Below are 18,507 nucleotides of genomic sequence, written 5' to 3' on the forward strand. Positions count from 1 at the left end.
CCCCTCCCTTCCACCCTCTCCCACCTTGCCCCCCCCCCCTCACTCCCCCTCCTTGCCCCCCCTCCCTCCCCCTTCCCCTCCCCCCAACTTGCCCCCCTCCCCCACCTTGCCCAACCCCCACCCACTCCCCCCAACTTGCCCCCCTCCCTCCCCCTCCCCCACCTTGCCCCACCCACACCCCCACCCACTCCCCCCAACTTGCCCCCCCTCCCCCACCTTGCCCCACCCCTCCCTACCTTGTTTCTCCTGTATGAGATCGTCCAGTTCCTCATCTTTCCGAGCCAACTGATCAATAAGAAACTGTCGGTCAGCATCAGTTGCAGACAGCGCTGTCCTGAACTCCTGCCTCAGTCTTCTCTCCCTGACAAGTCTGTCTCTGAACTCTCCCCTCAACCACTTGATTTTATTCTGACAAAAACACATTCACATACTCAACCACTGGATTTTATTCTGACAAAAACACATTCACATACTCAACCACTGGATTTTATTCTGACAAAAACACATTCACATACTCAACCACTGGATTTTATTCTGACAAAAACACATTCACATACTCAACCACTGGATTTTATTCTGACAAAAAACACAATCACATACTCAACCATTTGATTTTATTCTGACAAAAACACATTCACATACTCAACCACTTGATTTTATTCTGACAAAAACAAATTCACATACTCAACCACTTGATTTTATTCTGACAAAAACACAATCACAGTCAGGCTTAAAACAAGCTCTATATTTCTGTCTTTAGGAACCAAATGAAAGACAACTGACCTTAATTTCTGTCAGAAGGTGTGTTGGTATGCCAGATGTGGCCAGATTTTTTAAGCCATTTATTTGCTGAAACAAACACTGTGATTGTTAATACAAGGATCTTTTGCTATAAGCATCTTTTGACATAGGTGAACATAAGGATCTTTTGATATACCAATGCTTTGCCATAAAGATCTTTAGACCTATATGTTTTAACATAAGGATCTTTTTTATTATGAAGAGCTTTGACATAAGGATCTTCTAACATAAGGATATTTTCACATGAGTATGTCAGACAAATCTAATGCAGGTGATAAAAAGCCATTTTGTTAATCACTAAAGGTATCAAATGTCACATACCTGAAAGTGACTAATGGCATAAAATGTCACATACCTGACAGCAACTAATGGCATCAAATGTCACATACCTGACAGTGACTAATGGCATCAAATGTCACATACCTGACAGTGACTAATGGCATCAAATGTCACATACCTGACAGTGACTAATGGCATCAAATGTCACATACCTGACAGTGACTAATGGCATCAAATGTCACATACCTGACAGTGACTAATGGCATCAAATGTCACATACCTGACAGTAACTAATGGCATCAAATGTCACATACCTGACAGTGACTAATGGCATCAAATGTCACATACCTGACAGCAACTAATGGCATCAAATGTCACATACCTGACAGCGACTAATGGCATCAAATGTCACATACCTGACAGTGACTAATGGCATCAAATGTCACATACCTGACAGCAACTAATGGCATCAAATGTCACATACCTGACAGCAACTAATGGCATCAAATGTCACATACCTGACAGCAACTAATGGCATCAAATGTCACATACCTGACAGCAACTAATGGCATCAAATGTCACATACCTGACAGTAACTAATGGCATCAAATGTCACATACCTGACAGTGACTAATGGCATCAAATGTCACATACCTGACAGCAACTAATGGCACCAAATGTCACATACCTGACAGCGACTAATGGCATCAAATGTCACATACCTGAAAGTGACTAATGGCATAAAATGTCACATACCTGACAGAAACTAATGGCATCAAATGTCACATACCTGACAGCGACTAATGGCATCAAATGTCACATACCTGACAGCGACTAATGGCATCAAATGTCACATACCTGACAGTGACTAATGGCATCAAATGTCACATACCTGACAGTGACTAATGGCATCAAATGTCACATACCTGACAGCGACTAATGGCATCAAATGAGGCAGTCTCCACTAGGGCATCAATCTCAATAGCTATCTCTTGAATCAGGTTCTGGGTGTCAACACAAGGGAAATAACCAATCAAAATAAATAATGGGAGGTAACCCCACTAATAAGGAAAAAATTAACTCAGTCGAAATTTTTAAATCAAATCTTGTAGTAGTTTTCTGCTTAATAAAAAATGTATACAACTTACAATTCGTTGTTTCTGGATAAATAATTGTTTACAATTTACAATTTGTTGTTTCTGGATAAAAATTGTGTACAATTTACAATTTGTTGTTTCTGGATAAAAATTGTGAACAACTTACCATTTGTTGTTTCTGGATAAAAATTGTAAACGACTTACAATTTGTTGTTTTTGGATAAAAATTGTGTGCTACTTACAATTTGTTGTTTCTGGATAAAAATTGTGTACAACTTACAATTTGTTGTTTCTGGATAAAAATTGTGAACAACTTACAATTTGTTGTTGCTGGATAAAAATTGTGTGCTACTTACAATTTGTTGTTTCTGGATAAAAATTGTGTACAACTTACAATTTGTTGTTTCTGGATAAAAATTGTGATAACTTACAATTTGTTGTTGCTGGATAATAATTGTTTACAACTTACAATTTGTTGTTTGTGGATAAAAATTGTGAACAACTTACAATTTGTTGTTGCTGGATAAAAATTGTGTACAACTTACAATTTGTTGTTTCTGGATAAAAATTGTGAACAACTTACAATTTGTTTCTGGATAAACATTGTGAACAACTTACAATTTGTTGTTGCTGGATAATAATTGTTTACAACTTACAATTTGTTGTTTCTGGATAAAAATTGTGTGCTACTTACAATTTGTTGTTTCTGGATAAATAATTGTGTACAACTTACAATTTGTTGTTTCTGGATAAAAATTGTGAACAACTTACAATTTGTTGTTTTTGGATAAAAATTGTGAACAAATTACAATTTGTTGTTTCTGGATAAAAATTGTGTACATTTTACAATTTGTTGTTTCTGGATAAAAATTGTGAACAACTTACAATTTGTTGTTTCTCAAGCTTCTCAAGGTCCATGTGAGCACTGCCCAACTGGAGCTCCAGTTTCTTGACTCTACAGTGGGGGTAAAATTTTGTGGTGGGTAAATATGGTTTATGGGTGAAGTTTTTTAAAAGTTTTTTTCTTATGAGTTAAGTGTTTTGTGGGTAAAGTTTATTTCATGGGTTAAATTTTTATGGTGGTTAAAGTTTATTTAGTAATTAAATTCCATGTTATGTAGGTTTATATTGTAATTAAAATGTAATCTTATGTAAGCTTATAATGTAATCTTCTGTAGGTTTATATTGTAATTAAAATGTAATCTTATGTAAGCTTATAATGTAATCTTCTGTAGGTTTATATTGTAATTAAAATGTAATCTTAAACAGGCTTATATTGAGACTGACCTGTTCAAATCATCTTCTGCCAGGTGGGACTGAAAAAAAAATGATTGAAAAAAAAAGTTGTGATATGTGACAAGATTAAACTTTAGTGACAGGGATAACAGTGTATTGAGTGACAGGGATAACAGTGAGTGGTGTATTGAGTGACAGGGATAACAGTGTATTGAGTGACAGGGATAACAGTGTATTGAGTGACAGGGATAACAGTGTATTGAGTGACAGGGATAACAGTGTATTGAGTGACAGGGATAACAGTGTATTGAGTGACAGGGATAACAGTGTATTGAGTGACAGGGATAAAAGTGTATTGAGTGACAGGGATAACAGTGTATTGAGTGACAGGGATAACAGTGTATTGAGTGACAGGGATAACAGTGTATTGAGTGACAGGGATAACAGTGTATTGAGTGACAGGGATAACAGTGTATTGAGTGACAGGGATAAAAGTGTATTGAGTGACAGGGATAACAGTGTATTGAGTGACAGGGATAACAGTGAGTGGTGTATTGAGTGACAGGGATAACAGTGTATTGAGTGACAGGGATAACAGTGTATTGAGTGACAGGGATAACAGTGTATTGAGTGACAGGGATAACAGTGTATTGAGTGACAGGGATAACAGTGTATTGAGTGACAGGGATAACAGTGTATTGAGTGACAGGGATAAAAGTGTATTGAGTGACAGGGATAACAGTGTATTGAGTGACAGGGATAACAGTGTATTGAGTGACAGGGATAACAGTGTATTGAGTGACAGGGATAACAGTGTATTGAGTGACAGGGATAACAGTGTATTGAGTGACAGGGATAAAAGTGTATTGAGTGACAGGGATAACAGTGTATTGAGTGACAGGGATAACAGTGAGTGGTGTATTGAGTGACAGGGATAACAGTGTATTGAGTGACAGGGATAACAGTGTATTGAGTGACAGGGATAACAGTGTATTGAGTGACAGGGATAACAGTGTATTGAGTGACAGGGATAACAGTGTATTGAGTGACAGGGATAACAGTGTATTGAGTGACAGGGATAACAGTGTATTGAGTGACAGGGATAACAGTGTATTGAGTGACAGGGATAACAGTGTATTGAGTGACAGGGATAAAAGTGTATTGAGTGACAGGGATAACAGTGTATTGAGTGACAGGGATAACAGTGTATTGAGTGACAGGGATAACAGTGTATTGAGTGACAGGGATAACAGTGTATTGAGTGACAGGGATAACAGTGTATTGAGTGACAGGGATAAAAGTGTATTGAGTGACAGGGATAACAGTGTATTGAGTGACAGGGATAACAGTGAGTGGTGTATTGAGTGACAGGGATAACAGTGTATTGAGTGACAGGGATAACAGTGTATTGAGTGACAGGGATAACAGTGTATTGAGTGACAGGGATAACAGTGTATTGAGTGACAGGGATAACAGTGTATTGAGTGACAGGGATAACCGTGTATTGAGTGACAGGGATAAAAGTGTATTGAGTGACAGGGATAACAGTGTATTGAGTGACAGGGATAACAGTGTATTGAGTGACAGGGATAACAGTGTATTGAGTGACAGGGATAAAAGTGTATTGAGTGACAGGGATAACAGTGTATTGAGTGACAGGGATAACAGTGTATTGAGTGACAGGGATAACAGTGTATTGAGTGACAGGGATAACAGTGTATTGAGTGACAGGGATAACAGTGTATTGAGTGACAGGGATAAAAGTGTATTGAGTGACAGGGATAACAGTGTATTGAGTGACAGGGATAACAGTGAGTGGTGTATTGAGTGACAGGGATAACAGTGTATTGAGTGACAGGGATAACAGTGTATTGAGTGACAGGGATAACAGTGTATTGAGTGACAGGGATAACAGTGTATTGAGTGACAGGGATAACAGTGTATTGAGTGACAGGGATAACCGTGTATTGAGTGACAGGGATAAAAGTGTATTGAGTGACAGGGATAACAGTGTATTGAGTGACAGGGATAACAGTGTATTGAGTGACAGGGATAACAGTGTATTGAGTGACAGGGATAACAGTGTATTGAGTGACAGGGATAACAGTGTATTGAGTGACAGGGATAAAAGTGTATTGAGTGACAGGGATAACAGTGTATTGAGTGACAGGGATAACAGTGAGTGGTGTATTGAGTGACAGGGATAACAGTGTATTGAGTGACAGGGATAACAGTGTATTGAGTGACAGGGATAACAGTGTATTGAGTGACAGGGATAACAGTGTATTGAGTGACAGGGATAAAAGTGTATTGAGTGACAGGGATAACAGTGTATTGAGTGACAGGGATAACAGTGTATTGAGTGACAGGGATAACAGTGTATTGAGTGACAGGGATAACAGTGTATTGAGTGACAGGGATAACAGTGTATTGAGTGACAGGGATAACAGTGTATTGAGTGACAGGGATAAAAGTGTATTGAGTGACAGGGATAACAGTGTATTGAGTGACAGGGATAACAGTGTATTGAGTGACAGGGATAACAGTGTATTGAGTGACAGGGATAACAGTGTATTGAGTGACAGGGATAAAAGTGTATTGAGTGACAGGGATAACAGTGTATTGAGTGACAGGGATAACAGTGTATTGAGTGACAGGGATAACAGTGAGTAGTGTATTGAGTGACAGGGATAACAGTGAGTAGTGTATTGAGTGACAGGGATAACAGTGTATTGAGTGACAGGGATAACAGTGAGTAGTGTATTGAGTGGCAGGGATAACAGTGTATTGAGTGACAGGGATAACAGTGAGAAGTGTATTGAGTGACACAGGAAGTTGCCTACTGTGATGTTACCTACCTGCGCTTCAAACTCGTATCTGACAAGGTCCATTTTCTTTCTTAATGCACTGTTTTCTTCCTCAGACCTACACAAAAAATTGGAGATTGTTGACATCTAACCTCCTTAGCCCCATACTACTCCCAAAAATATTTTTTTAAATTAAAGAATGTTATAAGAGTAGTTAATGTAGAGAACTTAAAATTGTTTGAGAGCAGAGCCATCTCAACCAATCAGCTGTGCCACATTTACTTTGGCGTGGCTATCAGAATCACATTTACTTTGTAAATGTACTATTCCAAGCTCTGCTACATGTACACCTAAGGTACTCACATTTTAAATCTCTTCTCCACGATGTCCAGTTCTTCCTTCAACCTTTCAGCATTTCTGTTTGCAATTTTGGCATTACTTTTTTCATCTGACAATTCCATCTACAAAAACAATTTTGGCATTACTTTTTTATCTGACAATTCCATCTACAAAAACAATTTTGGCATTACTTTTTTCATCTGACAATTCCATCTACAAAAACAATTTTGGCATTACTTTTTTATCTGACAATTCCATCTACAAAAACAATTTTGGCATTACTTTTTTATCTGACAATTCCATCTACAAAAACAATTTTGGCATTACTTTTTTCATCTGACAATTCCACCTAAAAACAATTTTGGCATTACTTTTTTCATCTGACCACCTACAAAAACAATTTTGGCATTACTTTTTTCATCTGACCACCTACAAAAACAATTTTGGCATTACTTTTTTCATCTGACCACCTACAAAAACAATTTTGGCATTACTTTTTTCATCTGACCACCTACAAAAACAATTTTGGCATTACTTTTTTCATCTGACCACCTACAAAACAATTTTGGCATTACTTTTTTCATCTGACCACCTACAAAAACAATTTTGGCATTACTTTTTTCATCTGACCACCTACAAAAACAATTTTGGCATTACTTTTTTCATCTGACCACCTACAAAAACAATTTTGGCATTACTTTTTTCATCTGACCACCTACAAAAACAATTTTGGCATTACTTTTTTCATCTGACCACCTACAAAAACAATTTTGGCATTACTTTTTTCATCTGACCACCTACAAAAACAATTTTGGCATTACTTTTTTCATCTGACCACCTACAAAAACAATTTTGGCATTACTTTTTTCATCTGACCACCTACAAAAACAATTTTGGCATTACTTTTTTCATCTGACCACCTACAAAAACAATTTTGGCATTACTTTTTTCATCTGACCACCTACAAAAACAATTTTGGCATTACTTTTTTCATCTGACCACCTACAAAAACAATTTTGGCATTACTTTTTTCATCTGACCACCTACAAAAACAATTTTGGCATCACTTTTTTCATCTGACCACCTACAAAAACAATTTTGGCATTACTTTTTTCATTATGGAGGTAATAGACTTTGCAGTATGTTAGGACTGACATGCAACACATTTTTAAATGATTGTAAATCATGACCTAGACCTACTGACCTTGAGTGCTTGTAATGACCTAGACCTACTGACCTTGAGTGCTTGTAATGACCTAGACTGACAGACCTTGAGTGCTTGTAATGACCTAGATCCACTGACCTTGAGTGCTTGTAATGACCTAGACCTACTGACCTTGAGTGCTTGTAATGACCTAGACCTACTGACCTTGAGTGCTTGTAATATTGCTTCATGTTCTGCTGCCTGAACACGGAACTTCCTGTTTATCTCCTGCATGGTGTGGGCCTCACGTACCTGTAGGTCAAAGCACAGGTGAGAATACAGGTGAGAATACAGGTGAGAATACAGGTGAGAATACAGGTGAGAACAGGTGAGAACACAGGTGAGAGCATGGGTGAGAACACAGGTGAAAACACAGGTGAGAACACAGGTGAGAACACAGGTGAGAGCACAGGTGAGAGCACAGGTGAGAATACAGGTGAGAATAGAGGTGAGAATACATGTGAGAATACAGGTGAGAATACAGGTGAGAGCACAGGTGAGAATACAGGTGTGAATACAGGTGAGAATACAGGTGAGAGCACAGGTGAGAGCACAGGTGAGAACACAGGTGAGAACACAGGTGAGAACACAAGTGAGAGCACTGAATACAGGTGAGAATACAGGTGAGAATACAGGTGAGAATACAGGTGAGAGCACAGGTGAGAATACAGGTGTGAATACAGGTGAGAATACAGGTGAGAATACAGGTGAGAATACAGGTGAGAATACAGGTGAGAATACAGGTGAGAACACAGGTGAGAATACAGGTGAGTACACAGGTGAGAACACAGGTGAGAACACAGGTGACAATACAGGTGAGAACACAGGTGAGAGCACAGGTGAGAATACAGGTGAGAACACAGGTGAGAACACAGGTGAGAGCACAGGTGAGAACATAAGGTGAGAATACAGGTGAGAATACAGGTGAGAATACAGGTGAGAACACAGGTGAGAACACATGTGAGAACACAGGTGACAATACAGGTGAGAACACAGGTGAGAGCACAGGTGAGAATACAGGTGAGAACACAGGTGAGAACACAGGTGAGAACACAGGTGAGAACACAGGTGAGAACACAGGTTAGAATACAGGTGACAATACAGGTGAGAACACAGGTGAGAACACAGGTGAGAACACAGGTGAGAATATAGGTGAGAATACAGGTGAGAATACAGGTGACAATACAGGTGAGAATACAGGTGAGAATACAGGTGAGAATACAGGTGAAAACACAGGTGACAATACAGGTGAGAATACAGGTGAGAATACAGGTTAGAATACAGGTGACAATACAGGTGAGAACACAGGTGAGAACACAGGTGAGAACACAGGTGAGAATATAGGTGAGAATACAGGTGAGAGCACTGAATACAGGTGAGAACACATGTGAGAACAAAGGTGAGAATACAGGTGATATCCCAGGTGAGAACACAAGTGAGAATATAGGTGAGAATACAGGTGAGAACACTGAATACAGGTGAGAACACATGTGAGAACAAAGGTGAGAATACAGGTGATATCCCAGGTGAGAACACAGGTGAGAACACATGTGAGAATACAGGTGATATCCCAGGTGAGAACACAGGTGAGAATATAGGTGAGAACACAGGTGAGAACACATGTGAGAATACAGGTGATATCCCAGGTGAGAACACAGGTGAGAATACAGGCAAGAACACATGTGAGAATACAGGTGAGATCCCAGGTGAGAATTCAGGTGAGAATACAGATTAGGTGTGAGTAAACCTAGCAGTAACTAAAGAGCTAAATGTTATGAGTCAGACCTTGGCTTCATTAAGTTCCAGTTTCAGGGTCTGGTAGTCCTGGCTGAGCCCATTTCTCTCCTGGAGCAACTGTTTTTTGTACAACTCTACTTCCTCCTTGGCCCCCCTCTCCCTGTGCTGTAGCTCCACCACTGCCTGCTTCAGGTCCTGCAACATCATCAACACTAAGTCATCTGGGCTAATGACTTTAAGTCATCCTGGCTAATATTCAAGATTTTAAGTCTCAACAAAATGGGCTGCTATTAATGAGAAACATGATTTTTGGCCACAGTCTCGGCCAACTGGGCCGCTATTAGAGAGAAACTTACATGATTTTTGGCCACAGTCTCGGCCAACTGGGCCGCTATTAGAGAGAAACTTACATGATTTTTGGCCACAGTCTCGGCCAACTGGGCCGGTATTAGAGAGAAACTTACATGATTTTTGGCCAGTCTCGCCCAACTGGGCCGCTATTAGAGAGAAACTTACATGATTTTTGGCCAGTCTCGCCCAACTGGGCCGCTATTAGAGAGAAACTTACATGATTTTTGGCCACAGTCTCGGCCAACTGGGCCGCTATTAGAGAGAAACTTACATGATTTTTGGCCAGTCTCGCCCAACTGGGCCGCTATTAGAGAGAAACTTACATGATTTTTGGCCAGTCTCGCCCAACTGGGCCGCTATTAGAGAGAAACTTACATGATTTTTGGCCACAGTCTCGGCCAACTGGGCCACTATTAGAGAGAAACTTACATGATTTTTGGCCACAGTCTCGGCCAACTGGGCCGCTATCCCCGCCTTGATACTGCTCAGCTCCTTCAGCTCCTCCTGCCCAGAGAACAAGTCAGTTGTTACATCTTTTGTCTGGTCAAGTCAGTTGATACATCTTTTGTCTGGTCAAGTCAGTTGATACATCTTTTGTCTGGTCAAGTCAGTTGTTACATCTTTTGTCTGGTCAAGTCAGTTGTTACATCTTTTGTCTGGTCTTTTAAGTCAGTTGTTACATCTTTTGTCTGGTCAAGTCAGTTGTTACATCTTTTGTCTGGTCAAGTCAGTTGATACATCTTTTGTCTGGTCAAGTCAGTTCTTACATCTTTTGTCTGGTCAAGTCAGTTGTTACATCTTTTGTCTGGTCTTTTAAGTCAGTTGTTACATCTTTTGTCTGGTCAAGTCAGTTGTTACATCTTTTGTCTGGTCAAGTCAGTTGATACATCTTTTGTCTGGTCAAGTCAGTTCTTACATCTTTTGTCTGGTCAAGTCAGTTGTTACATCTTTTGTCTGGTCTTTTAAGTCAGTTGTTACATCTTTTGTCTGGTCAAGTCAGTTGATACATCTTTTGTCTGGTCAAGTCAGTTGTTACATCTTTTGTCTGGTCTTTTAATCCAACTGCATCTTATCTTTTAATCCAACTACATATTATCTTTTAATCCAACTACATCTTATCTTTTAATCCAACTACAATTCAGTTAATCTTTTAAACCTTTTACAGGTCATCTACATTTTCTTTACAAATTAAAAAAAAAACAATTTAAAATTTCTTAACAGTTTTTATCCTGATGAAATACAGGTATATTGAGTAGAGGACAAGTGTTTGTATGAGTGAGGCCTGTACACAGGGAGTCAGACCTACCTGCAGGGAGTGAGACCTACCTGCAGGAAGCGAGAACTATTTGCAGGGAGTGAGACATACCTGCAGGAAGTGAGACCTACCTGCAGGGAGTGAGACCTACCTGCAGGGAGTGAGACCTACCTGTAGGGAGTGAGACATACCTGCAGGGAGTGAGACATACCTGCAGGGAGTGAGGCCTGTACACAGGAAGTGAGACCTGCCTGCAGGGAGTGAGACGTACCTGCAGGGAGTGAGACCTACCTGCAGGGAGAGAGACCTACCTGCAGGGAATGAGACCTACCTGCAGGAAGTGAGACCTACGTGCAGGGAGTGAGACCTACCTGCAGGGAATGAGACCTACCTGCAGGGAATGAGACCTACCTGAAGGGAGTGAGACCTACATGCAGGCAGTGAGACCTACCTGCAGGGAGTGATAACTACTTGCAGGGAGTGAGACCTACCTGCAGGGAGTGAGACCTACCTGCAGGGAGTGAGACCTACCTGCAGGGAGTGAGACCTACCTGCAGGGAGTGAGACTGTTCCTGGGCCAACTGGTGAGCAGCTTCCAGGGCAGACAACTTGTCCTCCAGGTGGTGCTTGTCCTCAGACACGTTGGCCACTCTTGACCTCAGGGTGTGCAGCTCAGTCTCCATCTGGTGGGGGGGGGGGGGGAGAACAAACATTGACTGGCCAGTGTGGTCAACTTACGGATTAATTAGCTGATCCTCTGTCAGTCATGACCCACCTACCAGCCATGACCCAATTATGACCCACCTACCAGACATGACCCAGCTATGACCCACCTACCAGACATGACCCAACTATGACCCAACTTCTCAGCCATGACCCACCTACCAGACATGACCCAGCTATGACCCACCTACCAGACATGACCCAACTATGACCCAACTTCTCAGCCATGACCCACCTACCAGCCATGACCCAGCTATGACCCACCTACCAGACATGACCCAACTATAACCCACCTTCTCAGACATGCTCCTGGTGTCTCTATACGCCCTGTCCAGGTCCATACGGATAGACTTGAGTTCATTGACCTCAATATCCTTCAGCCTGATCTGTTCATCCTGAGCTGCTCGCACTGCCTGTACACAAACATTACAAATGTACACAAACAGTACACATGTACACAAACAGTACACATGTTCACAAACAGTACACATGTTCACAAACATTACTCATGTACACAAACATTACACAAACATTACTCATGTACACAAACAGTACACATGTACTCAAACATTACACGTGTACACAAACAGTACACGTGTACACAAACAGTACACATGTACACAAATATTACACATGTACACAAACATTACACATGTACACAAACATTACACATGTACACAAACATTACTCATGTACACAAACATTACTTAAACAGTACACATGTACACAAACAGTACACATGTACACAAACATTACTCATGTACACAAACATTACACATGTACACAAACATTACACATGTACACAAACATTACTCATGTACACAAACATTAGACATGTACACAAACATTACACAAACAGTACACATGTACACAAACATTACACATGTACACAAATATTACACATGTAGACAGCCCTGTTAAATGTATACAGACAGCCCTGTTGCATGTATACAGACAGCCCTGTTGCATGTATACAGACAGCCCTGTTGCATGTATACAGACAGCCCTGTTGCATGTATACAGACAGCCCTGTTGCATGTATACAGACAGCCCTGTTACATGAATACAGACAGCCCTGTTGCATATATACAGACAGCCCTGTTGCATGTATACAGACAGCCCTGTTACATGTATACAGACAGCCCTGTTACATGTATACAGACAGCCCTGTTGCATGTGTACAGACAGCCCTGTTGCATGTGTACAGACAGCCCTGTTGCATGTATACAGACAGCCCTGTTGCATGTATACAGACAGCCCTGTTGCATGTATACAGACAGCCCTGTTGCATGTATACAGACAGCCCTGTTCCATGTATACAGACAGCCCTGTTGCATGTATACAGACAGCCCTGTTGCATGTATACAGACAGCCCTGTTGCATGTATACAGACAGCCCTGTTCCATGTATACAGACATCCCTGTTGCATGTATACAGACAGCCCTGTTGCATGTATACAGACATCCCTGTTACGTGTATACAGACAGCCCTGTTACATGTATACAGACAGCCCTGTTACATGTATACAGACAGCCCTGTTACATGTATACAGACAGCCCTGTTGCATGTATACAGACAGCCCTGTTCCATGTATACAGACATCCCTGTTGCATGTATACAGACAGCCCTGTTGCATGTATACAGACATCCCTGTTACGTGTATACAGACAGCCCTGTTACATGTATACAGACAGCCCTGTTACATGTATACAGACAGCCCTGTTACATGTATACAGACAGCCCTGTTACATGTATACTGACACCCTGTTGCATGTATACAGACATCCCTGTTACATGTATTCAGACAGCCCTGTTGAATGTATTCAGACAGCCCTGTTACATGTATATAGACATCCCTGTTGCATGTATACAGACAGCCCTGTTGCATGTATACAGACATCCCTGTTGCATGTATACAGACAGCCCTGCTACATGTATACAGACAGCCCTGTTGCATGTGTACAGACAGCCCTGTTCCATGTATACAGACAGCCCTATAACCTCTGGTCACCTACAGAACCTACCAGAGCGTCAGACAGCTCCCTCTTGAGGGCGTCCACCTGCAGCTGATGGTAGTTGCCGTGTTGCTTGTAGCCCTCCAGCTCCTTGATCAGCTGTTCGTGGCGTGTCAACATCTGCCCGCTGCCGTGCTTCTGGCGGTCCAAATCTCGCTCCAAAGACTTGACCTTGGCCTTCCATCTTTGGGGGAAATCAAAACTGAGACGTGACATGGGTGTACAAATATCAAAACTGAGACGTGACATGGGTGTACAAATATCAAAACTGAGACGTGACATGGGTGTACAAATATCAAAACTGAGACGTGACATGGGTGTACAAATATCAAAACTGAGACGTGACATGGGTGTACAAATATCAAAACTGAGACGTGACATGGGTGTACAAATATTGTAAAGGTCAATACTTAAAGCAGCAACATCTGAAACTTTAACCTTCAAACAACTATGGCTGCCCACAACTCTACCCAAAACCTGTCTGCTCATATAGTTATATGCCCAAAAACCTGTCTGCCCAAAAACCTGTCTGCCCCTAAAGTTGTCTGCCCCTAAAGTTGTCTGCCCAACAACCTGTCTGCCCACCACTTACTGGCGTATAGTCTCCTGAGCTCTGCCCTTAAACTCATCTTTCTTTTTCTCACTCTCCTGCAGTGAGAGCTGCGTGTTCCGGAGCTCATGTGTTGTTTTCTCCAGCTCCTTGCTGACGTCACGCAGCTTCTGCTGCAAGTCTTCTGTCTGCTGCAGCAGGTAGTTCCTTTGTCTGTCTGAGTCTTCATACTTGTCTGAGATGTCTTTCAGCTGAGTGATCACCTTGGCATTCTGGCGCTCACGGTTGTCCAAATCTTTTGCTAATGTCTGAAGTTCACAGAGAAATATTTGAGAGGAATAATAGGGCTGGTAAGTAGGTCAATAAACAGTTTTATGGTGCATGCAGGTTTTACTGAGACACAGAACTGGTTGGTGACCTACTTACCAGCCCTATTGCTCTTTGAAATGACAGGTGATTGGTTGTAAGTCATAATGAGAGTAGGTCAAAATATAGAGAAGGTAAAAAGATTCTGGGTGACAACAGGGTGACACTGTCAACTGGCTGACTCAGTGTGACACTGACAACTGGCTGACACAGGGTGACACTGTCAACTGGCTGACACAGGGTGACACTGTCAACTGGCTGACACAGGGTGACACAGTCAACTGGCTGAAACAGGGTGACACTGTCAACTGGCTGACACAGGGTGACACTGTCAACTGGCTGACACAGGGTGACACAGTCAACTGTCTGACACAGGGTGCCACAGGGTGCAACAGTGTGCCACTAACAACAAGGCACTGACAAGAATCTGACCTCAATGTGATCAGAGAGCTGTGTCCTCTGGCGCTCACTCTTGTCCAGCTTCCTCCTGAGTTCCTCCAGCTCATTGACTGCCCCCACTGACCTGACCAGGTGGTCCTTCATCTCATGGAGCTCCTTCTGTAGACTCTGGGCCTTCCCATCCTCTGCTGCAAACACAACATCCCACCTTAGCCACTGTCTGGTGTGGACACTGCATGCAATTTCTTTTAGAACACCTGAGCTAACTGCCCCCCCCCCCCAACACATAGCTACCATCACACCTGACCTACCAACACCCCCCCCACACACATCTACCATCACACCTGACCTCCCCCCCCCACACACACACACACATGTACCATCCCACCTAACCTACCTGCCCCCCACATGTACCATCCCACCTGACCTACCTGCCCCCCACATGTACCATCCCACCTGACCTACCTGCCCCCCACATCTACCATCCCACCTGACCTACCTGCCCTTCTCCTCCTCTCCTTCTTGACCTCTGCCTCTATGCGTGACTCGTCCAGGTCCAGCTTCAACCTGTGCCTCTCCTGCCCTTCTCTAGCCAGCTGATTCTGGAGCTGCTCCACCTGACTCTGTAGAGCTATTCGACTGCCCTCCGTCTGGTCCAGTCGGCGCCTGAGGTTGTCCAACTCTCCTTCCACCTGAGGGAAAAAAATGTGTTTTTACTCACACTCTGCTTCCCCTACAGTTATTTACAACAATAGTACTAATTACAGCTATTCTAATTCATACAAGCTTAAAGCAATTGTCTGACAAGAAACTAAAGCAAACTTCTCCCATTTGACCAAAGCAAACTTCTCCCATCTAACAAGAAACCAAACCAAATATAAACAGCTTGTGACCACCAAATATAAACAGCTTGTGACCACCAAATATAAACAGCATGTGACCACCAAATATAAACAGCATGTGACCACCAAATATAAACAGCATGTGACCACCAAATATAAACAGCTTGTGACCACCAAATATAAACAGCATGTGACCACCAAATATAAACAGCTTGTGACCACCAAATATAAACAGCATGTGACCACCAAATATAAACAGCATGTGACCACCAAATATAAACAGCTTGTGACCACCAAATATAAACAGCATGTGACCACCAAATATAAACAGCATGTGACCACCAAATATAAACAGCTTGTGACCACCAAATATAAACAGCATGTGACCACCAAATATAAACAGCATGTGACCACCAAATATAAACAGCATGTGACCACCAAATATAAACAGCTTGTGACCACCAAATATAAACAGCATGTGACCACCAAATATAAACAGCATGTGACCACCAAATATAAACAGCTTGTGACCACCAAATATAAACAGCATGTGACCACCAAATATAAACAGCATGTGACCACCAAATATAAACAGCTTGTGACCACCAAATATAAACAGCTTGTGACCACCAAATATAAACAGCATGTGACCACCAAATATAAACAGCATGTGACCACCAAATATAAACAGCTTGTGACCACCAAATATAAACAGCATGTGACCACCAAATATAAACAGCTTGTGACCACCAAATATAAACAGGATGTAACCACTTGCGGCAGATGGCTTTGCATCAAGACTGGCCAAGTCCAAGAGATTCAGTGATCGCAATAGATTATTTCTCTTTTGTTTGTTTTTTATTTGGTTTTTTTTTTTTTAATCTTATGTCTAGGTATGTTTTTTGTGTTTTCTTTAGATAAGGTTTAAATTTGGGGAAAGGGGGAATTATGTTGATGAGTTTTTGTCAAGAGGCAGATATAAAAGTTACAATGTTACAACAATCACACTCATATAAGCAACTCTGATATAGCAGCCACACATATAATACAACTCTGATATAGCAGCCACACATATAATACAACTCTGATATAGCAGCCACACATATAATACAACTCTGATATAGCAGCCACTCATATAATACAACTCTGATATAGCAGCCACTCATATAATACAACTCTGATATAGCAGCCACACATATAATAACTCTGATATAGCAGCCACACATATAATACAACTCTGATATAGCAGCCACACATATAATACAACTCTGATATAGCAGCCACTCATATAATACCTCTGATATAGCAGCCACACATATAATATAACTCTGATATAGCAGCCACACTTATAATACAACTCTGATATAGCAGCCACACATATAATACAACTCTGATATAGCAGCCACTCTCTAATACAACTCTGATATAGCAGCCACACATATAATACAACTCTGATATAGCAGCCACACATATAATACAACTCTGATATTGCAGCCACTCATATAATACAACTCTGATATAGCAGCCACTCATATAATACAACTCTGATATAGCAGCCACACATATAATACAACTCTGATATTGCAGCCACTCATATAATACAACTCTGATATAGCAGCCACTCATATAATACAACTCTGATATAGCAGCCACACATATAATACAACTCTGATATAGCAGCCACACATATAATACAACTCTGATATAGCAGCCACACATATAATACAACTATGGTATAGCAGCCACTCATATAATACAACTCTGTTATAGCAGCCACTCATATAATACAACTCTGATATAGCAGCCACTCATATAATACAACTCTGATATAGCAGCCACAAATATAATACAACTCTGATATAGCAGCCACTCTCTAATACAACTCTGATATAGCAGCCACACATATAATACAACTCTGATATAGCAGCCACTCATATAATACAACTCTGATATAGCAGCCACACATATAATACAACTCTGATATAGCAGCCACACATATAATACAACTCTGATATAGCAGCCACTCATATAATACAACTCTGTTATAGCAGCCACTCATATAATACAACTCTGATATAGCAGCCACACATATAATACAACTCTGATATAGCAGCCACAAATATAATACAACTCTGATATAGCAGCCACTCTCTAATACAACTCTGATATAGCAGCCACTCATATAATACAAGCCACTAATACAACAGCTACACACCTTGTGCCGTATGGCTTCTGATTGTAAATACTGGCTGCGGAGTTTGTCATCTAAATTATGATTGGTTTGGGCAGACTGAATGGCATTCCGAAGTTCAGAAGACAGAGCGTTGATATCATCACCACGGTGATCTCTGTCAAGGTGGTGTCTCTCAGATCTGATTTCTGATTGGATGGCTTGCAATCTCTTCTCCACCCGTGTTGAAAGCTGAAAAATGAAACACTGATAAATTCTGGGTGTAAGCAAATATTATACTGTAGCTCCATGGACAGTGTGGCCTAGGGGTAGAGC

The 18,507-nt window shown here is 41.3% G+C and overlaps 1 protein-coding gene across 1 annotated transcript in view; it reads right to left on the reverse strand.

The window, feature by feature from the left end:
• The window catches only part of LOC131935547 (centrosomal protein of 128 kDa), a 37,420-nt gene that overhangs the window by 13,263 nt on the left and 5,650 nt on the right, over positions 1-18,507 (reverse strand). Inside the window, exons 7-23 of the mRNA XM_059291995.1 lie at positions 18,217-18,423; positions 15,659-15,851; positions 15,193-15,347; positions 14,437-14,702; positions 13,854-14,028; positions 12,123-12,242; positions 11,658-11,789; positions 10,281-10,355; positions 9,549-9,695; positions 7,929-8,015; positions 6,584-6,681; positions 6,272-6,338; positions 3,465-3,493; positions 3,063-3,132; positions 2,007-2,084; positions 784-849; positions 237-408 (exon numbers count right to left, since the gene is read on the reverse strand). Coding sequence (XP_059147978.1) covers positions 237-408; positions 784-849; positions 2,007-2,084; positions 3,063-3,132; positions 3,465-3,493; positions 6,272-6,338; positions 6,584-6,681; positions 7,929-8,015; positions 9,549-9,695; positions 10,281-10,355; positions 11,658-11,789; positions 12,123-12,242; positions 13,854-14,028; positions 14,437-14,702; positions 15,193-15,347; positions 15,659-15,851; positions 18,217-18,423 — 2,137 coding nt within the window. The remainder of the gene's footprint in view (positions 1-236; positions 409-783; positions 850-2,006; positions 2,085-3,062; positions 3,133-3,464; positions 3,494-6,271; positions 6,339-6,583; positions 6,682-7,928; positions 8,016-9,548; positions 9,696-10,280; positions 10,356-11,657; positions 11,790-12,122; positions 12,243-13,853; positions 14,029-14,436; positions 14,703-15,192; positions 15,348-15,658; positions 15,852-18,216; positions 18,424-18,507) is intronic.

The sequence above is a fragment of the Physella acuta genome, unplaced genomic scaffold (genome assembly GCF_028476545.2).
Source record: "Physella acuta isolate Inbredline_101_S28 unplaced genomic scaffold, ASM2847654v3 ptg000148l, whole genome shotgun sequence".
In the NCBI taxonomy this organism is placed as follows: domain Eukaryota; kingdom Metazoa; phylum Mollusca; class Gastropoda; family Physidae; genus Physella; species Physella acuta.